This window comes from Pleurodeles waltl, chromosome 4_1, assembly GCF_031143425.1.
Source record: "Pleurodeles waltl isolate 20211129_DDA chromosome 4_1, aPleWal1.hap1.20221129, whole genome shotgun sequence".
NCBI lineage: Eukaryota > Metazoa > Chordata > Amphibia > Caudata > Salamandridae > Pleurodeles > Pleurodeles waltl.
The window spans coordinates 193,669,970-193,695,231 of NC_090442.1; the positions used below are offsets into that span (position 1 = coordinate 193,669,970).

Below are 25,262 nucleotides of genomic sequence, written 5' to 3' on the forward strand. Positions count from 1 at the left end.
AAACGGGCAACTACCAAACAGCATCTTCTACCACATAGTGTAAAAAAGAAAACAAAGCTCACAATAAGTGAAATAAAACCAAGGAGGAAGTCTATGCAATCCTTCTGTTTCCATGAAAGTAAGAACGCAGTCTCCTCATATCTCCACCATCATACCGCTTGTTCACTAAAAAGGGTCGCAAAGAGAATTGCATGTGGTCCATTGGAACGACCGGGATAGATCTGAAAAATGAAAGCATCAACGTTTAGCAAGAGCGACTTGCAGTTGGTGGTCTCCAAGTAGAGGGGTTATGACCATCTTCGCTGATTGTAAAATTAAGTCTGGAAGGTGCTGCTTCATCCCAGTTGTTTTTTCTCTAATTCACCCCACATTCTCTAACCAAACTCATTCTGTATTCCTTCCGACACTTGGCTATACTTCTAGCTTTGGTTATTGCTTGCTTACTCAAGAAGCAGATCCCTCAGTGCAACAAAGGGAGAGCAGGTCATGCACCTCTTGGGCTCAGAAGGTCAAACAACAGAAATTAAATCTAGGGAGAACAAAGCATAGTGAAGTTGGTGGCTCAACCCCTCACTCAAACCACGTGTTCCCTATCGCCGCAGAAGGATTAGGTGGAGAACGGAAAAGCATGGTGCAGACACCTGAGAGTTTATGTAAATGATTTCTTAAGCTATAGTGATTCTTCAGGTAGGTACACTCAATGTCTTCAAACCAGGCCCTCAGAAATTCTGCACTGCTTTATTGTCACAGAATGGTGGCAATAACAATCTACACTCAATTTGTACTCAGAAGCAGCTAATTAAATATTGCAGCTAATTGAGCTGTAGCTAATTCAATATAAAGCTGAAAGTGCTGCAGAATTTTTGCTAAAAATACTAAAAACCTTCAGGTAAAGTGATGTAACATGCTCAAACAATCTGTCAGCCAAGGAAGATATGCAACAGAGAAAAACGTAGCAGACTACGACTGCATAAAAGTGAAGCTAGGTGTAAGGCAATCATGCAAGTCACATATTGAATTCACATTAATGCAAGGCACATTAGTAGTGAGAAATAACAAACATCTGATCAACAGAGTGTAGAACAAGGAAACAACTGTGCAGTTATAGCAGTTCATGTGTAAACTAGAGATGTCTTGTCAACGATTAATGTTTTGATTTATATCTATATAAAGAAGACCAAGCTGGTTAGCAACTAAGGGCTGTACATCAATTGTGGATTTACATATTTGCATTTGACAATAGCATTACTTTTCACATATTTATCCAAGTGTTAGACCTTTCATCCTTGGCGTGGTCTCCCTTAACTTTTTGCCTCTGTTCCCCAGGTTGTTGATGTGTGCTGGACTCTGATTTTACTGTTTTTGTTAATCTGGGCACTTTACCACTGCTAACCAGTGCTAAAGTGCAAGGGCTCCTTTACAAAATGTGTATGTAATTGGCTTATCCATGATTGGCATATATGATTTACTAGTAAGTCCCTAGTAAAGTGCACTGGAGGTGCCCGGGCCTGTAAATCAAATGCTACTAGTGGGCCTGCAGCACTGGTTGTGCCACCCACATGAGTAGCTCTGTAATCATGTCTCAGACCTGCCACTGCAGTGTCTGTGTGTGCAGTTTTAACTGTAAGTTCAACTAGGCAAGTGTACCCACTTGCCAGGCCTAAACCTTCCCTTTTCTTACATGTCAGAAACCCCTAGGCCCTAGGTAGCCCCAAGGACAGGGTGCAGTGTATGGTTAAGGTAGGACATATAGTAATGTGTTTTATATGTCCTGACAGTGAAATAGTGCTAAATTTGTTTTTCACTGTTGCAAGGCCTGTCCCTCTCATAGGCTAACATGGGGGTTACCTTTAAATCTGATTAAAGTATAGATTCCCTTTGGAAGCGGATGGACATGTGGAGTTTGGGGTCGCTGAGCTCACAATTTAAAAATACATCTTTTAGTAAAGTTGACTTTAAGATTGTGTGTTTGAAAATGCCACTTTTAGAAAGTGAGCATTTTCTTGCCTATACCATTTCTGTGACTCTGTCTGTTTGTGGATTCCCTGTCTGGGTCAGTTTGACAGTTGGGCTGGTTGCACCTCACACTAGTCAGTGACACAAAGGGAGCCGGGGTGTAGCCTGCATATCCCGATGAGCCATCTGTGCTAGGAGGGAGGGGAGGAGTGGTCACTCACACCTGAAAGGGCTATGCCTGCCCTCACACAATGCAGTCTCCAACCCCCTGGTGAGTGTCTGGGGCCTGGCCGGGGCAAGGCAGGGTTTCACATTCAAAAGAGACTTTACTTTGAAGTAGGCCTACTTGAAAGGAGAAACTGGGTATAAGCAGGGCACCCAAAACCACAGACTTTAGAACACTTCTGGAAACAAGAGGAACCTCTGCCTGGAGAAGAGCTGAAGAGCTGAGGAAGAAGAGCTGCACTGCCTGTGACTGTGCTTTGTAGAGCTATCCTGCAGTTCCTGCTTTTGCCAGAGTAAGAGGGCAAAGACTGGAATTTGTGTGCCTTCCATATTGAGAAGAAATCTCCAAGGGCTTGATTTAGAGCTTGTCTCCTGTTGTTTGAAGTCTCAGGGACAGCAAAGACCTCTCTGTGCCAGCACCTGGAGTCTCTGGAGAGACTCCTACTCTGCCCTGTGGTGCCCATCCAGTTCCTGGGACCCTGAAAGGAGAAGCTGGCAGCCTAAAGATAAGGAAATCCAGGCACAGAGTGCTGTGCGGGGAAAAGATCGACGTGACTCCGATCTGCGGCTGAAGAAACGAAGCGCCGCCGGCTCCGCAGCTGAAAAGCGACGCTCGCCGAAAACACGACCGGAGCAGGAGAAACGACACACAGCATCCCTGACGGAGCCCGGGGGATCACAACCCGCGTTGCGGGGTTTCCGGATCATCGTGCGGCCGGATTTCCGACTCAAGTACCGCTGGGCATGGAAAAATAACGCAAGGCCTGCCCGGACCCGAGAGTGCTTACCGGATCGACGAATCGCTCTCCTGCGGAGAGAAGAAATGACGCGGCCCGACCCAGCGAAAGGAGAAACGACGCAAGGTCCCGCTCGTGAATGGAATCAACGCATCGCAAGCCCTTTTTGACACACACTCGCCCATGCAGGGTTATTTTAGATGCACCCAAGGTAATTTTTCACGCTAACAGTGTTAGTGCATGTTTAAAACGACTTAAAGACTCTTTTTGCATTTTTATTGATAACTTGACTTGTGTATTGTGGATTTTTGTCGTTTTGGTCTTGTTTTGTTTAGATTAATATTTCCTATTCTTCTAAACTGGTGTTGTGTGATTTTGTAGTGTTTTCATTACATTACTCTGTGTGTTGGTACAATACTTTACACCTAGCACTCTGAAGTTAAGCCTACTGCTCTGCCAAGATACCAAAGGGGTAAGCAGTGGTTAGCTGAGGGTGATTATCTTTTACCCTGACTAGAGTGAGGGTCCTTGCTTGAACAGGGGGTAACCTGAATGTCAGCCAAGGACCCCATTTCTACCACCAAGCATTACATTTCACATATATTTACAGTGTTAGGCACAGGAAGATTTCGGGCATGATTTAGAGTTCGGTAGCGGGTTATTCAGTCACAAGCGTGATGGATATCTTGCCCACTTTATTACAAGTGCATTAAATCTAATAGAACTTGTAGTAAGGTAAAAAGGATGTTTGTCATGACAGTGATGGAGTAACTGCCCCCAAACTCTAAATAAGACTCTTAATGATTTGCCCCAAATCATACACTTTTCAGTTAAGTCAGCAGGTTAGATACTAGACCACAATTAAACCTTGTTTTGCAAAAGTGACAAACTTTACATCTGCCTCAGTTTGCCATGTTCATAATGCTTCACCTGAGGCTGGAAGCTCCCTCAAAAATGCTTTGCAGGAGACATTTCTTGCATAAACATGTTTTGGGAATATTTGCAAAAATATAAGATTTTCCTCTCCTGCTGGCAAACTGAAGTATACAAAAAAAAAGTGATGGATGGAATGCCCCTAATTACTCTCAGCCACTAGTAATTACTTGGGGCTGCATCCCAGTCCATCGTCATTCTGCACACCATGCCACTTCAGTTTGAACCCAGCCACAGTCCAGTCCAAACTCCCAGGCCAGGTCCTCCCTGAATCAGAACGCAAGGAACATAGGACTGGTTTCACCCTTAGTAGGGCTCATCAGTCGGGTATAGCTTGGCTCCAGTGCACAGTTTTTTGGGAGTTCTATACAGCGCAAACCACGACCCACAGACGTTTCCCATAAGGAGGTTGTATAAGGTGGGCCGTGTCCAGAGTGGCATGAAGGGTGAAAAACGACAGACTAGAATGCGGCCCCAAGCAATTGTCAGTGGCTGAGATTAATTAAAGTATTCCATCCATCTCCTTGTTGGTCGCTGCATGCCTCAGATATGGTGTTAAATAGAGTTCTCACATCCCTGGACACCTGGCAGTTGTGCACTGACTTCTGATTCACAAAAGATTATGTGTAAAGCCCTGTGCATGGGCTACAAAGCATACACTCACACTCAATGAACTACGTCACATCCTGCTTTACATGCTTGCCTACCAGGACTTTCAGTTCCTGCTCAACTAATTTTGCCCCTTTCCTGTTTTCCCAAAACCCAGATGGGTAGCTATGCCTTCTCTGTAGTAACCTCTGAAAGCCTGAAATCCTCTTCCCGCTGATATTCAGTCCGCCTAGTCCATTCGCACATTCAGGAAAAGACTAAAAAGTCATCTCTTTTCTGCTTAACCCCTTAGCCTTATGTGTCAGTGCCAGGAAACTCTTTACCTGGGTGTTTGCACGATTTAAAAATCTATCAATAATTCAACCAGTCAATCAATTAATCATGCACTTAGGAATTGTAAATTAATACTTCAAATGCTTACCTTGGAAATATGCTGGTAGTTGATATTCTGGAGTCAATACGTGTACCCGTTAATATTACAGACCTCAATATTTAAACATGCAACCAATTTTGAGAGATCTCATGGAAATCCTTGAGTTTGACATGTCTTTGCACGGTTGTTAGGGGAATGACTTTGAAGGCAACAGTGTGATGGCATATTGAGTCCAAAATCATTGGGTTATTTTGGATTGGGGAGCAATGGTATTTTTCTTGATAAGGGTGTTCTCTTTGGAGTATACTAGGAAGAACTAATGTGCTAGATTATGTGCTGGGCAGGATCCCAAGAAAGCATCTATCAAATTTTTCTCACTCTGTTCCAGGAAATGCTAAAATTGCTTTAGGAAGGTTAGTCGTACAATTCCATACTAAGAACTTTGGAAGCCACTTCACATTTTTGGAAATCTTAATGCGTCCATGTGTACACTATTGGCAGTAAATAACTTCCAATGCACAGATATGGCGCTATTCATCCTGCCTTAAGGTATTTTAACCCTAAAGCAAAACAGAAGGCCGAAGAAATGGGTGAATGGTCGCAGGAAGACTTCAAAGAGATATGAAATTCGATGTCAACCACATTCAACCACATAAGGATATTTCTGCATTTGAAGAGAAAAAAATATAAATTTACATGCAAAGCAATTATGTTCACAACCTAGCAAATATTTATGAAAGGTTTTGTGTTTTTTGTGTGGAAATCTAAAAAAAACTTAATGAATTACTCTTCGCAGGTGGTGTTGATGATAATGAATTCCATGAGAATGTCGGTGCTGGCAGCAGGAAATGTTATTGAAATACAAAATGAGAAACTATATCAATGGAACAATCTCCCACCAGACATGTAGACACAATTGCAAAACCATTCAAGAATGCATGGAGCCGACAGGCTGGAGCAACAGGGCTGGGATAGGATGGTTAACGCTGGAGGCCCGGCATTGTGCGTGTGACAGGCGGAGGTAGAGATAGAGACAGATGGATAAGCCTGGTGGTCCATGTCTCCTGTCAGATTTAGCATTTAGATTTAATCGTCTCTCTCCAGAGACTGTGAGTGACCGTGCCAGCAGCTACCGCAGTTTCAATAACATGATGGCCTGTTTCCCACTATAAATGGACCAAAATCAACAAATCCAGCTCATAGGACACAAAGGGACTAGCCGATTGGAACAAATTATGGTTAGCAATGAGATGAGACCATGGTAAACTGGTGACTTGAAGAATACCATACTTTTGGAAACTGCAGTTGAAATAGGAACCAATCGATCACTAAAATGCCTTCTCATGTTACAACATTTCATTATCCAACACCGACCACGATAAGGGGGTGATGCAATGACCAAGGCTTCGTTTGTTTTCATCAATATTGTACTGTGTGGAGGAATGGACCATACCGAGCCCTCTGCTGGTGTCCACTTGCTGCTACCACCAGGTGGCAGCAGGGTGCACCATACTGCAGTATGGAGCTATATTATGGAGGGGCTGGGGAACAAGACACACAACTGGGAAAATGTCCTTTTGCCTGAGGAGCTGAAAGCCCTTGCACCGTTCCTTACTGGATTTAGGAGAGACGTCTTCTTTGGATGGATAAGCAACTCGCTACTAGTAAATATCACATAGGTGGCATACTGGTGAGCTGGATAGGAGCAGCAATAGCAATTAGCTGTCTGAATCTAGAGTACTGAATTAGCCCATTTCACCTCATTCAATTGGAGTAGTCATCTCTCATTCAAAACCTGTCCCAGTGTATTCTTCCGCCTCCACTGAGGGCTTGCAGTGAACTACATGAAGGACTACTTTACAAATAACTCCTTTCCCTCCTGCTGGCTTCCTCTCATGTGTCTTGTATTAATGTGCAATTGCTACGCATATTTGTACATTAAACCCAGACCTAAGCCAATGCTTGTTTCTATACATTTCAGTGAGGATTTACAAGGCCTTCCCTTCTGATCTCTCTTCTATTTCTATTGCATATGTGTCTTGGCCATTCACTCTTCTTGCAGTTCTCTTTGTATAGTTCATGGCTCTCAGAGATTCCTACTTCTGTCTACGTCTCCCAGGGAAGTATCACTGTAGTTCTTCTACAGAAATGACTAGTCGAAGAAGAGTGCAGTCACTACCACTGGTGGCTTTCACTTACACAATGCTTTTGTTTTCTTAGTGGGCCAGTGGAACTGTTGAAGCTCTTTTAACCACACATCTGTTAATTTCAATGCATGAGTTTTGCATGTTAACAGACCGTGTGTTAATTAATGGATACAACCCACCTATAGAAAATAACACTAGAGCAACAGGCAAACCGTTGTTTAAAAGTTTGGGATCAAAGTCCAAAAATGGTACGTGAGTTATTTTTGTGTTAATCAATTTTTTAAAACTTCACCTGCTGGCATTTTACACCATCAGTAACTTGGGTAAACCCCAACTGCTTACTTTCGATTATGAGCCAATATTTTCCGTACTGGCCGTAGTGCCCCGGATGACAGATCAGAGGACAGGCCCCCCTCCTGATGAGCTCTCACTCACGTTTCTTCAGCCGTTCCTAGAAATGGGTCATCAGGTCATGTGATCTGGCTAGTCAAAGGGTGTTGGGCAGGCATGCCCTTACCATTCCCCCATGCAAGCGACTGAGTAGTTCAAACAGAGAAGTGGCTATTTATTAGGCAGCCGGTCAAAATAGCACATGATCTCTGTTATTCAATCGGTAGCTGGCAAAACAGTACCAAATATCTGCTATTTAGCAGGAGGCCACCTAAATATGTAACACTTCACTACTTACCTGACCACAGCCTAAAAAACAAAGAAAGATCTTGGCAAATACTGGGAAAGAGAGGGTTGTTTAGCAGGATGTGAATAACAGAAGACTGCTGATAATGGCAGGGTGGTGGCCATCTTGTAACGGAGTTCAGAAACGTGAGTGAAACGTTTGAAAGCGCATAAACAAATGTACAAATGCGTGTAGAAAAGTAAGTACACAAATCACGTTATGCAGTTTACAGTGAAATAAATCAGGACTAAATTAATTAATGTTTGTATTAAATTATAATAAGAAGTGAAGAAAACAAGCTTCTATTCCAGGAGCTTCAGGTTATGGCACACAGAGATTTTATGATGGAGTCTGAGAATATTTGGCTTTCTGCATACCTCTCTGTAAAGTTTGGTCTGCACAGAATATTTTCTATGTTTTTAATGCATGTTGCATAAATGTTTTCTTAACTCATGACAACACATTTTGTAATGGTTAAGATCTACGGCTGGACTAATTCTGGGCTTCTTATGGAAGAACTTGTGCTTGATTAGGCTTTCTTTTCAAGGGGGGTTGTGCTTGCTCCTCCTCACGTCTGTCCTTGCTTTATCCAATCAAGAGTAACTGGACGCCAAAAGAAAAATCTAAGCGACAGGATTGTAGACTGTATCCTTCTAAAATTAGGGTGGAGGAGACCTGGAAAAGGAAGGAGGAGGACAAGTAGGCAGTGGCATAACACAAAATGAAGGCCCCCCCTGCAGAATGTGAAGGTCCCTTTATTAATCTATAACTCACAGCTATTAGAACACAGCAATGAAAAGGCTGGCGGACAACAGGTGCAGGAGGCCACAGGGGAGCCCACACACTTGGCGTGGGTATGCAGGGCCCCCTTGCCCAACACCGTCACAGTGCTTTGCAGACAGTGAACATTGCAAGGGTGCTGGTGCACCCTGTGGGCTACAGCGTTGTGCAGGCTCAATTACAAGCCGGAGACAATGCTGTAGCATGTTTCCCACTAAGCCGGCGGGCAGAAACCGAGGTTTCTGTCTGCCAGCTTGGCGGGAAACTCTTAACGGGTCTGGCGGGGAGGTAGCCAGTGTGGCGGCAACCCCTCGTCGGAAGTTGAAATATAACACATAAAAAATAATATAGCACTATTAATTTACTTTTGAATTACATTTTTAAATAATTTAAATGTATTAAATTAAATTTAAAACGTAGGCATCTGTGCTCATATCAACTCCCCTCAAGTGCTTAGAGTCAGTCATCAAGTTTCACCTCTCCTCTGTGAATGTATTTTTGCACATCGAAGAATTTGTTAATTTGGCTGAAGGCGCCCGTAAGCAGTCAGCCAATCACATCTCAGAAAAATTCAAATGTGGTTGAGAGAAGTCACAAAATTGATATTCGCAAATTTAACTGACAAAGTATACAAAAGTGTATACAAATGTGTTAACCGTTTCTGCCCCATTCAGCATATTTTTCCAACTAAATATTTTTTAAAAAGGTTGAACGGATTTACACAATAAAAGGATATTTTGCGAGTAAAGTTCGTCTTTCATACCAAGTTTGGTGTAAATCTGATCTGCAGTTTTTGCTGGAGTGGCATGCAAAACTTCCTACGGGAGCTTGAATAGAAAATCCTTATTTTCTGACTTATCCCCTTAATTTTGTTCCACCTGGATGGCTCTGCATGAACCATGACTACAGAGAGACTATTGTTGACTCTAATATATTTGCAGTGAGTGAGGGAGTTACGTATGCGCTCTACTGTATGTCGATTTTCCCTCTCTCATTCTCCATCTGGGCCCGAATCACAGTTTGAATGCACTGTCGCTGTTTCTGCGTCAGTGCACTCTTAGCCGGGGGCGCTCTGCAGAAGACTGGTACAGTACGCTTGATTACAAAATGTGCGCTATTCATCAGTGGAGCCATGAACTTGCGCCTGCACTGTGATCAGCACATCAGTGAATGGTGGATCAGCTGTTTGGAGCTGTAGGTCCACCTTTCACTGTTGGTCATGACTAGGCCTCTCTTTGAAGGAAGAACAAGGACTCCCTCACAGGTGGATGCAGAGTTAAGACAAATGGCTCTCTCATTTTGCATGCCATGGAACCCATGCAAATAAGGGCACACCCTCTTGTAACTGTGCACCGTCATGCGCCATATTGCAGAAGCATCTGCACAAGAGCCTACAGCCCCTTATGTAATAACATGATGCCACAAGGATGTGAAAGCAAACACAAGTGTCTGTTGCACCCCAGAGAAAACAGTATAATTAAACCCTTGGTCCCTTCCCTACCTAGCACCAGTGGATACTTATTGGTTAATATCTCTATTTTTAAAACCTGTCTGATTGGACGGCAGCCACCCCCAAACACAGCCTTCCACACTATGGCGCCCATCAACCCACCCTATGCGCGAAAGCAAGATCGTGGATTCTCTTCCCGCTGGATGTACTGCACTTCCCCCAGAGCCCACTAGTGTCCCTCCCTACTGCATGGTGCCCTGCTAGCCACGCCCCCTTCTTTTCAACAAAACATCAAGGCCAATAGCGTAGCCTGTCTCTTGTGCTTAAAGGGTAACAGCGGTTCTACGCTAATATAACACTCTGTTCCAGGTGTATGGCTGCCATCCAGAATAAAATTCAGCTCTCCGTGCGAGACAAGAGGGAGGGGGGGTGCAGGCTATGTGCTTTTCCAATCTGAGCAGTTATTTATATCGATTGGGGAATTAAAAACATAGCATTACAGACAGCCCCCCGGGACAGTTCTATAGGACGAGAACATGATGTTAGGATTATTAGTGACGGGCAGGGGATAAGTGGGAGATGGTGGGGGCTGGGGCGACATCCCTAGCAGCCCCCGCTGTAGGAGGAATGTGGCCTTGAAAACCACAGCTGCTACAAATCAGCCTGACGCAGAATACATTAGCCTGATCAAAATGTTTTCTGAAGACAGTCGCATTTACAGACCACATAACGGCAAATATAGATTTTTTTTTTCCAAAGAAAATGCAAAATAACTTTTCAGTTTTTAATTTAAAGGTACTCTTGTTTTAAGGGCTTTTAGTGGCCTTCTACCAGACGTTTTACAAGCTTGGCGGTGCGCAATACTGACCAGAGTCAATACTCAAGCAAGAGGACCTAAGACCATTCGCATTAGCCCATCCTGATGCTATGACAAAGGCACATCCAGGGATCAATGCAATTATTGAACACTATTGGGTGGGAAGATCTCAGGGACTGTTCTGAGGTTCGCTTGGTGGATTAGAACAATGAATGAATTAAGAGAGCAGAAGTAAACTGAAGACAGGGAATGGATACACAAAAAATAAAAATAAGGGAGAACTGCAGTCTACGAGGCTATTGGATATCTGATGAAATCTGATGCCCAAGGGAGGAGAAACAATAAAGATGCTTCTGCGTTTCGAGTAAATTAATTTCACAAGTGGCCTATTCAGGCCTAAACGAAAAAATGGAAGAGTCCTACTTGAGATGAGTAGCACCAAAGCTTCGAATGAATGCAGCGCTGGGAGCAAAGGGAGATGCCAATATGCAAGTTAAATACTACATCCCAACGCAGAGATCACTAAGCAACCATACAAACACAGGTGCAAGGTAGCATTGCAAGGGTTCTGGAGCCTTCAAAGCAAAAATGCCACAGGCAGTTTTTTTTCCACAAAATACATTGCGATCTATAACCAGAGAAGTATTTGATCTTGCTTAAGCAACAAGTCAGGTTTTGAAGAAGTAACTATGCAAAATGTAAATCTTGCCTTCAAAGCATGTTATTTGCACAACTTTGGGTGAAATGTCAGTTAAAATTAAAAAATCAGGCAATTTTCCCACAAAACCTTCTTTTCCTTGGGAGAATCACTGCACAAAAAAATGTTCTCCAGAAAATAGGATCTGCTGATTTTTCCCTCACAGAACTAATTGTTGGCAAGATTTGTCATCTGCAATATATTAAAAACTTCGCCAAATCTATCAATTCGACAAATAAAAAATAAAAAATCACCAATCTGACACACACTCGCTTCGACTAGGAAACAAACTTGCATTTCAGGAGGCCACAAAAAATGTTTCACAAACATAAAAAGTATTTTTCACGTGTACGAAACAATTTCCTAACTTCCAAAAGAGTGCAAAATGCCTCTGGGGGCCACGTTTCAGCATAAACTGTACCCCATTTAGAGCTATGCTACCAATGGTATTTTCAGTTACCATAATATCTGATCTCTCAGTGTGCATTCTGCGCTATAATGTGGCACAATCTAATGCTTGTAGAGGTCATTTTCGCTGATGATGTCACTGTAGAGCATGTGTGGTCCATTGGTGGGTAGCGCCTTCTAAAGTTTGTGTGATTCTTATGCGTAGATGTCCCCACCCTGGAGCTTCTGTGGTTAACATTCACAAGTGACACCATTCCACAGTTTATGTGGTTACTAATCAGGTATGATGCTATCCTTAAGCTAGTGTGCTTCACATTCATAGATGGCACTAAATTACAGCGTCTTTGGTGAATAAATAAACAAATGATGATGGTACTGAGGTCACGCGGATCAATTCACACATATGCTGTACATCGTTTTAGAGATTGTGCTGGTGACATTCACTGCAAATAGAATTCTTCATTATCATAGCTGACAAGATTGAAGCATTTGCTTGATTAAAGTACAACAAACATTGCACAAGTCTAGAGCTTTCAGTCTTTACATTCATAAAGGACACCTGTGTCTTCCTTGTACCATCTACATTATTATATGAAACTGTTCTCAAGCTTGTGACACAGTCCCATAGACTGCCTGGTTCAATTTAATCCAGTTTGCATAGGGCTCATTCACAACTCCATTCCTAATGTTTTAAGATGATGCTGTGCCGAAGTCCGCTGTGTTACTTTCATAGGTTATAATATTGTAGAGTCTGTGAAGTCATGGGCACAGCCATGCACAGGTCTGTAGAATTCACCTCCACTGACTACCTAGCTACAGAATGTGTAGCTCACATCCTTACATGGCACCATTCTAGTTTGTGAGGATCACATCCCTAGATTATGTCCATCTAGATTTTGAGCTGTTAACTTTAGGAGGAAGACAGTCTAGAGTTGTGGGTCACATTCATAGATGGCACCATTCTGAAATGTATGGATTTCTAGCTCATAGATGACATAATTCCCAAGTTTGCGCCTCACATTTATAGCTGTTGCAATTCTGGAGTTTTTTTACGCGATCACATCCGTGGATGCCACAATACCAGCTAGGATTTGAGCAGTCTGCCCTTCTTGGTGCAGTCATTCTTTACGTTTTTCAGACTTCAAACATACCATTCCTCCAGGTTTTGCATGTTCCTCTAATATACCGTAAGTACGTACATCTTAGCCCTTAACAATGCTTTTCCAAAGGCGATGTCTACACGTCTCCGCTGCTAAGAATAGCGAGAGTAGAGCAGTTTCCAGCCTACTTCACAAATCAGTCTCCTGAGCTGTTCCACTAGGCCTGGCTGGACCTGCAAAAATAACTTAACAATGCACAACTAGCTTAAAATAGAGTAGAAATGGAAAAAACATGATTGAGGATGCTACATTCATGGTCTGATCTGCCGAAAAAAACGACATCACGCGGGAAACGTCAATACTATGGACTCAAAGTAGTAGCTTTATGAGATTGAAGTTTTGCTTTTGTAAATACCGTCTCGTGCCAGTATCAATAGGCGTTCACTTTATCCGCCATCTAAATGGTGCCCATTTTACGTCATAATTACTTTTTTGAAAACGAAAACACACCAAATAAACAGATTATTGAAAAATTTCCAGTCTACTAAATGGGTGTGGGACACCTGAATGTGAAAATCAACACAATTCACATTTTATTACACATAGGCTCATTTCTAAAACATCATATACTCATACTGATGATACACCAGCATATGACGTTGGATACAACACCAACCTGCTTGATAGTCGATGAATGTATATTTTACATGCATCGAAGGCAAGGCTGGCAGAGCACAATATGCGATTTTCATTGTGAGACAAGCTATCTATTTTTAGGATGAGATCTGAGAATGCCACTGTAACTTACAAGTTATCAGCAGAATACGGGAAGAAAGTGGAGAGACACTTGTGTTCAGCACGAAAATGTAATTCCTCTCTTCTGCATGAAATAAGCACTAGCAGAAAGCACAATATATCTTCAGCTAAAGAAATTGTTGTATCTATGATACGGCTCAGCCTGTATGTGTGGTGATGTGTGAATGGGTTGTAACAAGGGCGGCTCCTCCGTAACAGCAGAGGAGCATTGCTCCCATGCTCAGTCAGGCAGGCAGTGACAAATAAAAATGATAATAAAACAATATTATCATTTTATTTGTCACTGTCTCTCTCACAGCTTGGAATGTAGTGTGGGGCAGGGACGGGCCATAGGAAGGAAGGGCGGGTGGTGGGCACTGTAAAGTTCACATGTCGGTTTGGCTGGCCGTCTTAGTCCGGCAAAACCGACATGCGCACTTACGTTTCTCCAACCTGGCTGTGTTATAGTGCTGGAGAAATGGCACAGGCTCCCTGTGCCTGAGTAAGCATCAAACCAGCCCACTCCGGCTAATCTCTCATGCTTACTTTAGCATGAGAGCAGTGTCTGGATTGGGAGCCTGTGGTGACTGCCGGGAAGAGAGAGAGCAGTCGGCAGCAAGACTGGGAGCAGCAGTGGGACAGAGCAGCAGCAGCAGGTACGTTTTTGTTTATTTTTATACCCCCCAGCTGAGCAAGGAAGTCTTTGCTCCTGGTGGGCTGTCTATTGACCAACTTACATTTTATGTACTTCATTCCCATGGACGGTACATTGAAATATGAAACAAATTATCTGGTGGAACCTCCTTCTTGACCGCAAAGATGCATGAATTATAACACTGCTGTACTGTGAGGTTCAGGATGTGGCAAATGACAAGTCTTAGCTTGCACAAGCTCACTCTCGAGAAGTAGTTTAGTATTTAGGGTCTATTGTTTTGCTAGTAGCTTTAATAGTAGTTGCTATGTACTCCAGTCAAGTAGTGATGAATGATAGACTTGGTTTCCCTGGTAGGCCTTCGTGAGTAGAGCCGGATTGGCACTCTGTTTCAATCACAGGCGAGAAGTAGTTGAGTAGTCAAGCAAGGGAGCTTCCCAGCGGCGTCTCAAACTTGAATGGCTCACACAACAGCTCACACAACGGCTCGCTCCGTCTCCTAGAGCTGCAGTCCCTGCAAGCTAACTTACCAGGCTCAGACAGACTTACTTTACTTCGAGTTATGTGCCTTGGGATATCCTCTTTGTTGAAGATCTTGGGATGCTTTGGGTAAGAAGTGGCATGCAGTGAGGATGCAAGTGCATTCCACAATCTCACATGGGTCAGCCACACAGAGACTTTTAATAAAGCACTTGCGGACCAAATACAGATCGTCTTTAAACAAGATCGGCGGTGAACTTCCATCCTTAGCGCTGTAGAACGGAAATAGTCCTGGATAAATACTCCTTGCCATGTGGAGCTCCCTTGTTTTATGCTGCTCTGGCCATCTGGGGTCACTATAAAGTTCTCCCATCAGTTTTGTCGGAAGGTGTCTGGAAGGCTATTACAAAATCAGCTAAAAGCCCCCCTTACAGTTTAGAGCTAACTAATGGTCTTGACTGGCACCTGCCCATCACCTGTATCCTCTACAGACAAGGTGACTAAGCACACGAGGCTACGTCTGGGTATTTACCATCTTGTTTGAATGTTTTCTTCTGTGTAATTACTGGGAGAAGTCTTTCAAGAAAGGATCTCTGCCACAAGACCCCTCGGTTGAACCTCTCGCCTGCACAGATGAAGTTTATGAACTCAGCCTTGCTTCACTGCACTCCCTGCAGGCCAGGCCGTGTCCCAGGGATGCAGTGAACAGATGGGGTTCAGCACTGTGCACCCCTTACCTCTGATCTGGCAGCCCTCCACACAGAGGGTGCTCACCCATGACCAGCCTTCACTGGGAACTGCACATCGCTGAACCCAGAAGACTGACCTCCTGCCCGTGATGTGAAGCCGGCAGGGCCATGTTGGGGCCAGGCATGCCCCCGCCAGCCGGTGCCATTATCTCAGAGCAAGTCGTGTATCATTGTGGTGCATCCTCTGTTGTCCTTGAGGCCAACAATAAGGTCTTAGTTGTGCAGCATTAAGACAGACTTTTAAATGTAGTGGTAGTAAAAGCCCTTTATGTCTGATACAATAGGTACAGCTTCAATAAATGCGTTTGTTTGAGACCACACACATCCATCTGTCAGATAAAATCTCACAAGTCGCAATAAACGTGAAAAGCGTAAGTAAAACCAAGTGCTGAGCCCTGTGACCGGAAGTGTGTTTTTATATTTGGGGCAGAGACGTCAAAGGGGTTATCCCAAGGCAAATAAATGTATAGAGCGTGTCACTGTTGGCACAGATGACACGTTGCTGGTTAGCCTGAATGACAACAAACATTTCTGTAAGTTAGAGGTGACATTACTATTGGATCAAACTTATCCTGAGCGAGATTATCAAAAGGAACTGAACAGTGGCGTAACGAAACTGGAGCACCCCTCCCTGCACAGAACATGGAGGGATGGGGGGGGGGGGGTCGGATTCACTCAGGCCAGATGCTGTGCTGAGAGGCCCCCTGGAGCTCGGCACCCCCCTCCCTCCACGCTGCGGGGGCCTTTCTCACGCCCATAGAGCTAAATAAAATGAAAGCAAACTATAATCGATGGATAGAGTGCACCTCTGTCACTGCTCAAAAAGCACATTATCACAGTTCCTACATAATACCCTTGTTGGTACAAACTGTTCATTCTTTATGCAAGTTGTGGATGTTTGCTGCGAGGTGAGCAAGAGCCATTCACAGGCACCGTGCCAGTGAACAAGGTGCTCCTTGGATCTTTCTCTGCAGCAAATTCTCGTGGGCACAAATGGACATGCATCAATTTTCCACTAATTCACCCAGTGACTCATCAGGGTTCATGGTGTACGTGCTGAAGACAGATGTAATCAATTCATGAGACGCAGTGGAAAAGTTTAGAATTGGATGTCAGTCTATTGGACAGCACAATATCTTTTTGTGAGCCCGGCTTTGTCCGCTGCAGGAGTCTAAGCAGGTTGAAAAGGGGCTGGAAAGGGAAGCCCCACGTGGCGCCCCTCTTTTCATCCCAACGCTGCCTCATTTGCCGTCGCCCATCTTCACGAAATACATCCGCTGTGGTAAAAAGAGCCTCCTGCAGGCTTAAAATGTATCTTCAGGGCCCAACCCATCATCCATACAGTCGACAAGTTCCTTTAGGTCGAGTGTATGAACAGGTGATGACTGATCTAACAGAATCAATGCCGAAGGCTGCCCAACATCTAACAAACTGAGCAATCCAGAGCCGCAAAAGAGTTGTGATGGCTCGGAAGCCAGCCTAGCTGTCTGCCAACCTCACCTTTCACTTCTAGGAAGTTTTAGATTTAATGGATGACCTCCAGCTCTAGTTCTTTATATTGAATGGGAATTCTAAATCTGAGATTTTGTAGAAGAAAACTTGCCTATTTGTGGGTACCATCTGAGCAGACTTATATCGTGCACATACAGTCCTGTGTACCGCTAACGCAAGAGTCAACTAATATAGTGATACAAAGTTCCCATTTGTGTAGAGGTACAACATGAGAATAGAATACTTTCCCTAACTTTAAAACACACAATACTAGTAAAGTGTCCCTCAGAAGAGGCAGGAAAGACATACAGTACTGATGCAGTCTTCTACAAGGGCAGGTCTTCCTAAGATAACAATAGAGCATGCTTTGAAAAGGACAAAATATCAGGGCTCACTGTTTCGCGGTTTATCCTCGTCCAAGCCTTCATCCTCGTTCTCCGGGTCGATGTCTTCTGCCTGGGTGATCCAGTCCAAATAGCCCTTCAGGTCCTCCTCCAGCTGCTGCTTCTCTCTCAGCTTCTGGAAATCTCCCCGGGCCTTGGCCTTTTCCCTCTCTTTGGAAAACTCCCTAGAAGGATGAGTGAGGTATGAGGGAGGTGGATGGAGGGCAGGGACAAAAGCACCAACAGCTGGTTACAATACATACTCGGATAGCATGGCAAGCACGAATGACAACTAACTGGAGCATTAATCAGAAAACACAATATTTTCTCCTAATTCAACAGGGTGGATCATATCAAAGGGTTTGCCAAGCCATGGCTTATAGACCATACAACCAGACACGCCTGGGACTGGACTCTTAGCAAAAAGATTGAAGGCCAATGTTGAGTGCGGACAAAGGAAAATAATGAATTCAAATCAGATGCATCAGTTGCACATGCATCATCAACATGCCTTGTCTACCTCTGCAAGGAGATCTCCCTTAAGGACCCATCACTTCCTTAGGGTGTCACCCATCTGCAGCTCCACACAATTACGGCCAAAGCCACCCGCCAATGCGACAGGCACTTTTCCAACTGGCTCCTAAGTTCTTGAAAAATCACTACGTACATATTAAAGTCTGCATCAGTGTTATAAGCTTCAGGGAAGCCCTCAACCCCTTCGCTTTTCACTCTTCTCTGAACGCCCCCCAAAGCAAAAGTCTTCACTAGCAAGCAAACATCATGTACACAGACACTGCTAGTGCAATACTCAAGATCACCTAGCGTACAATATAATGAATGAACGGCACATATGTTCCCATGTTATGTGCGTGGATCCTGTTCATCTCCCAACTAGTCAATAGCAGATACTATCACTGACTAAACACCACTGTAATCTCTCATTTCTTTTCTGTGTGTGCTTTTCCGGTTGCTTTCACCTTAATAGTGGTACCATGGTCTTCAAGAAGGGGGACAACAGGCAGATAGTAGGAACAATACCTGAGTATGGTGGATGAGCTGTGATTGACTGGTTTGAAGAGCTGGTTTTGATCTACAAAAACTGCTAACTGAAGTCATAACTAGTGCACAAACCCCAATTCATTAGCAATGTAGTAAACTTGTTTCTGCTCTGACTCGTAACGAGTGCCTTCATGTGCTGGTATTATTTTAAAAAATGAGGCAAACCCAGTAACCCTAGGACCCGGGTGTATAAATATAGCAAAAAATATATATCAAGGCCCCAGAATGTATTACCTTTGTCAACAAAGTCGATGTAATCCATGTTCCCTTTATTCAAACAATACTTCTTCAACAATACACTTGCTAATCTGTCACGTTATACACGTTCTCTGCGCCGTCACTACAGGAGCACCTGCATAGACTGATTAACTAGTGTATTGTTGAAGAAGTATTGGTTGAATAAAGGGAATATGTATTAGATCGACTTTGTTGACAAAGGTAATACATTCTTGCCGTGGACGTTAAGGGCCATACTTCCCCCTTGGGGCCTTGATATATATATTTTTGCTATATATTCATGTGCTGGTGGGCAGTTCTGTGAGCTATGTAAGGGTTGTTTCCTCAGTCGCATTGCCAGTTTAGCTGTGACTGCCCAGAAGTGTAAAACGTTCAACTTCTCACCTGTTCCATATGGATGTGTCCAGACATTATTCATCACATGTTACAGGCGACCTGACATAGAATGCTCCAGCACCCTCAAACTATGGTTAGTGGAGAACCAAATACATTTAACTACACAGCTTAGGGAACGGACACACACACACACACACGCACACTCTGTCTCTTGCTTTGTTGATATGTGCAAACGCTGACCCCATAATGAAGCCACTTACTGAGATAATCCACGAGCTGCAGTCAATCACTAGAAAGTCACTGATATGGTGACAGAGGGGGACACTGTCACAATGTCAAGGAACACACATGCACCATCGGCCTGAACATATGGGTATTCTGATAGGAACACACAGTCAATGGGGCTAGGGTGGCACTGACATGAAAACAAGGGTCACACTGCACAGTTACGAGGAGATGCTCACACACTTCATTTGTACTGGTGATTGGAGGGGGCAGGCACTCACTTCTGGGGACCAGAGATCATCAGATAGATTTTTACACAGTTGACGAGAGAAAAAAATGTGACGGAAAAGGGAGAAAAATGAGAATGAGAAGGATGAAAACAAAGATACGAAAACAGTGAAATCAAGAAACTTTGATTAGAAAAGAACCTCCAAGACGGAGATGAGGTGAAAACAATAAGGAAAATAGGCATGAAGTGAGGTGGGATCAAGGCGAGACAGTCTTGGTACCGCCCCTGCAACGTTGGTGGTAGACTCCTATGGTCCTAGGAAAAAATGTGCCCTTTTTTGTTTTATAAATTAAACACTTCCCTCCACGCCTCTCCTCTGCCATGACCACCATCAAAATAGTGTACGCACCAACACACAAGAGAAACAACAGAGGCGAAAGGACGCTCAAATGGTTTATATTGCAGGATTAAAAAATCTCGTATCTCAGCAATAGAGCAGTCATTATAAAAATATTAAACTTGCTGTACCGTGCCGCTGCTGATTATTTGTGCACCAAATTACTGATTAAGTACAAGGTGTATAGTTCGAGTTTGGAAACATCAGGACTCAATTTCTAACATAAACATAGACTTAAGGCGTTTCTCAAGTGAACTTCACATCTATTGAGCCGTGTAAGGTGTGGTGGAGAAGGGATGTCATTAGAACTGAGTGTAGTTAGCAGTGCTTAATTTCTAAAAAACTAAAACTGCAGGGGCCTAAGTTTTATTTTAGAAACGAAGCGCCTGTGCCTAGCCTGGATACCACCTCAAGCCCCTTTCTTCTACCACCATTTACTTTCTGTCACTTTCTCTCACTCGTGAAAGTTATTTTCCACTTCCAAATTCACCCTTTCTCTTATCTTGTTCAAAGTATGATGATGAAATTAAGTCCCAGTCCCCAAAGTCTGTGCTGTTGCCTCCTGCACACAGTAGGCACTGGCAGAGTGCCAGAGTAGGACAATGGGAGCACTGATGCCCTGACCTGTTGGAAGAGGCACTACACCTCTGGCTCATCTTCGCAACCTTCCCACGCGTCCGCAGAACTACAACCGGGGGAAGATCATTCTCGCACCTTGCTGCCAAAATGTGGAACACTCTTCCCACCCACCTGAGCCAGACCAAAGAGCTCCTTACCCTCAGGAAACTTTTCAAGACCTGGCTGTTCGAGCAGTAGCAGCACATCCCCCCCCCACCTCCCTCTCCCTCAAAGCCTTGAGACCCTCAAGGTGAGTAGTGCGCTTTACAAATTCCGGATTGATTGATTGATTCCAGGTACCCTTAATGCCACTGGCTTGCTTCTGTAGTTTTTTTTTGAAGAACTTGTGGCCCCTGGGCCTGGGGTAAAGCGTGAGTGTGAAGCCTTGTACAGAAATGCTAGCGAAGGGAGGCACTGACTGGCAATCACTTACCCACTCAGCACACCAAGAACCAGGTTCAGAACAAAGAAGGATCCGAAGATGACCAAGCTGACGAAATAGACCCAGGGGAGCTCATAGCCCATAGCGTCCTGCATCTGGAAACACAAGAGAGAGCGGGGGTCAGGCACCGTAAACAACATCTTCAAGGGCAACAAAGCAAACCATAAAATACATATAGAACTAGCCTTTAAAGAAGCCCCTCTCCCACACTCACAAACCACAAATACAACTCACACCTGTTTAGCAACTCTTTAATCAATCCCATCTTGTTTCAAATGTGCCATTTCATTCTGGTTTCCCATTGGGCATGATGTTTGTACAGATGAGACCCACGTGTTCTGTGATGCTGTCTGCCATTTCCAGTGTTTGTATTAGGGCCTGCTATTCCTGATGTCTGCGTTTTCAATTTCTAATCCCTGTGTTTGCTGCGTTCATGGTGTGTGTGTATGTGTCATTTCCCGCCTCTGTGATTGTCTGCCATTCCCAATGTCTGCACTGGTGCCTGCCGTGTCCTATATCATTCTTTCAGTAGTTTGCAATGTCTCGTGTGTCGAACGTGTTTGTGTCTGCTGGTCCGAGTGTCTGTTTGTGTTTGCAGTTCGCAATGTCTCTGTCTGCATCTCCCTTTTTCAACGTCTGTGTTAGTGTTTGTGGTTCCTAAATTGTGGGTGTGCTCAATGCCAGTGTTTGTAGTTCCAAATATGTCTGTGCCTGTCCTTTCAAGAGTGTTTGTGGCTGTTTTCAGTCTGTATGTGTACCATTTCCAATACCCCTGTTTACCCAATGTTTCTGTATGTGTCTGCCATTTATAATGTCTATGTTTTGTTTACTATTTTAAATGTTTTTGTCTGTTGTTACAGCCGTGTGTTTGTCATTCCCACTGTCTCTGGTGGTATCTGCCATTTCCAAACCCTACGTTTTCCCTACGTTTCTGTTCGTATCTGCAGTACCCAATATTCTGTTTCTGTCTGCCACTGTGAATATCAGGATTTGTTTCTCCTGTTGCAATGTGTGTGCTGGTGTCTGCCGTTCCCAAAGTCTGTGGTTGTATCTGCAATTACAACGTCTGTGTGTATGTGACATTTCCAATGACTGTGTTCTGTGTTGGCTTCTGCCATTCCCAATGTCAATGAGAGTATCTGCAGTTTCAAAAGTGTGTGTCTACCCCTGATGTTTTCAGATGTGTTGCCCCTGTCAGCCCTCAGCCTGCCATTTCCATTGTCTGTTGCTCCCAGTGTCTGCATGTACCTGTATCTGCAGGTCGTGGCTGTCCTTCCTAATGTGTCTGCAGGCGCGTCTTGTTCACAGTGTCTGCGCCTGCCTCCGCTGCTCCAAGGGCCAGATGTAGCAAAGGGTTTTTCCCATTCTGTGTCAATGGGAAAATGTGTTCGTACATTTGGCCCCAGGAGTGCTCGGGTTTTGCGCTGTAGTTGCTTGTGTCTCCCTGGCCATTAACTCTCTGATATGGAGTCTCCATGTCACAGAGACTCCCTGTCACGATACCTCCATGTACAGGGGATAAAAAAAGGAACAGCTAAAGTATGAAATGAGGCGGCTGAACTTCAGTTTGGCAAAGCAGGTATTACGCTGCCTTTGTGATCTTCTCCGACAAATCTAAATTAGTCCTTAAAGGCCAGATGTACAAAATTCTCATTTTGGATTTCCTAACTAGAGACTCCTTAGAAATCGCTATTTAGGTAATGCAAAATGGAATATACAGATATACCAATTTCCTAATAGCGATTTCTACAGAGTAGGAATGGCTATCAGGAAATCGCTATTTAGGAAATGCTAAACCGTTCCTTCAAATGGGCTTAGTGGCACATATATAGGAATGGTTTTCTATTTCTTATTTTGCGATTTCTTAGTAGGAAATCGCAAATTAGGAAATGCAATACCAAGGGTGCCTTTGGCCATAATGCCCCCCTGGATGCACCATAAAAACAGGTGGTGCGAAAGTTACGTGCACAAATGGCCAAGGGGCATGTGCACAACACATGTAACTTAAAAAAATTAATTTTGAGTGCATTTTTAAAAAATTGCACATGGTTACCATCGACTTGAAGTTGATGGTAATTGCATTTCCTAGATGCCCAGTTCCCATTTAGGAAATGCTTTGTACATGTGCTTAGGAAATCGCAAATAGGAAATCAATATTTGCAATTACCTATTTGGGGACTGCAAAATGTGATTTATACTGGGTAGAAATCACATTTTGTGATTCACTAAATGCTTCTATACATATGGAAAGGCCATTTAGCATTTCATGACGAAGTGGTTCCCAACCTGTGGTCCGGGGTCCCCTGGGGGTCCACAAAGCCTCCTCAGGGAATCCGCGACTCCTTATAAAATTAAATAATATTAACAGATTAGGTCCCCAGCTTTCAGTAATGACTCAGTTGGGGTTCCTCGGATTCCAATAATGATTCAGTGGGGGTTCCCGGGTTCCAGTAATAATAAAGTGGGGGTCCACAGAAGCCAAAATGTTGGGAACCATTGTTTTAATTGACCAAAATTATGATTTGGTCCATTAAGAAATGCTAAATGCTTTCGTACATCTGGTCCTAAGCCTCTCCCCCTCACTCAAGCTCCAATCACAGACTGACGAATCTATAACATGGTCTCACCACCTTACGCAAGCCCAGACTACCGGCTCGACAGCATGATCTCACCTCCTCACTCTATCCCCGATGCCCAACTGCCTCCGAGATTTCTCTTACAGGGACACCTGTCCCCATATGACCAAAAATGACACAGACCAATGTCTTTCCAGCATCTTTCCCTCATTCCATGTCCCTCTGATTTAGATCTGCAGTCAACTAAACCTCTGAACTCTGCACATGTATTTTTGCTTCAAGTCAGCATGGTGGGAATGTCTGGTGAATTGTCCACCAAGCCCCTTCGTCCTCACACTTGTTCTTTAGTCTACCCACTGGCTCATAAGAATACATTTTTTAATATATTGCTTGACAGCACACACATTTCTGTTGTGTAGGTCTGACACAATTAGTCACTGTTATGACACAAATCAATGGGGAACTTATACAGAGAAGAAAAATGGCAGTGGTGGTGAAATGGGTGCACTTCCTATAGGTTATAGAAGTACAATCAATGATAGTTCGTGTTGAAGTTAGTCCAAAGTAGGACAGAGCATGGTGCTGGGCGGTGATGTAAGCTCCACTACCCATAAGCATAAAATAGTGTTCACAAGAGACACTATGCATATATTTCTAAATACACCACAGCACTTTGTAGTGCTGCGGTGTATTTAGAAATGATGACACTGAACTTATTGACTTCAATCAAAGGATGAAAGGCTGGCTTGGTTTTGTCAATCTGCAAACCCGTAGGATGACATCCACAGTAGAGAAAAATAATTCCTTCTGCCTGGTCCTTAATCTCTAGCAAACAACAGCAGGCATTGCAGAGTGTGGCTTTGTTTGATGACGTCAGCTGGAGTTCTGAGATGCACTTTGACATCATTACCTGGATGGCCCCTTTAATTTCCAGATTTCAAAATGATTTCACCAGTAAGTGCTTGCAGGCACTGAGCTATGGTTCTAACAGGCCCTGCTCACACTTTAGTTTCGACATACAAGAGTATCCCCCAGGTTCAAAGTAACACAACACGAGCACTTGTGGGCCCAGCCTAGCTGGCTGCCTTCAGTGCTCAGAGTTAGAGAGAAAAACAAAATGGCGGAACTACAGGACGAGATTCATCTCGTGCCTGGAATATATGAAGTGCGGTCACGCAGCAATGCTTATGAAAAGTGCCGAGATGTGTACTGCGCTACTAACGTGCAATGTGATGCATTTTCCATTTTATGAAGTGTCGGCTGGAGAAGCTACTGTCTGGCGCAAAGGGAAATATTGGGTAATATCTGCTACCGCTCAGAGCAGTCTTTATTTTCGAAAGTCTGCCGAGTTTTCATTCTTGTTGCTATGTAACTGGGAATCAACAGCAGCTCAGCGATCAAAATAGCTTGGTGTGTGTTACTCTTTTTGGGGGCCGTAGAATTGGAGATTTCTCTTTAGAGTAGCAGATCTGTTCGAAGCTGCCAGCTGAAAACAATAAACTACGCACTTCTCTTTTCTCTCACACTTCTTCATCCATGACGCTTCTAAGCGCTGTGTCCTATAACATGATAACCGCACCTTGGTGATCCTCACAGACGATACCGTATCACTTCCCGCACAGAATCAAAATAAAGACTACGCATTTCCACACACACTCTTCAGGTTTTAGCGTGCTACCCATGTA

General features: G+C 43.9%; 1 protein-coding gene across 1 annotated transcript in view; it reads right to left on the reverse strand.

Moving 5' to 3' along the window:
* CACNA1C (calcium voltage-gated channel subunit alpha1 C) overlaps window positions 1-25,262 on the reverse strand; it is a 1,395,795-nt gene that overhangs the window by 417,479 nt on the left and 953,054 nt on the right. The window contains exons 8-9 of the mRNA XM_069228081.1: window positions 20,993-21,096; window positions 17,471-17,643 (exon numbers count right to left, since the gene is read on the reverse strand). Coding sequence (XP_069084182.1) covers window positions 17,471-17,643; window positions 20,993-21,096 — 277 coding nt within the window. The remainder of the gene's footprint in view (window positions 1-17,470; window positions 17,644-20,992; window positions 21,097-25,262) is intronic.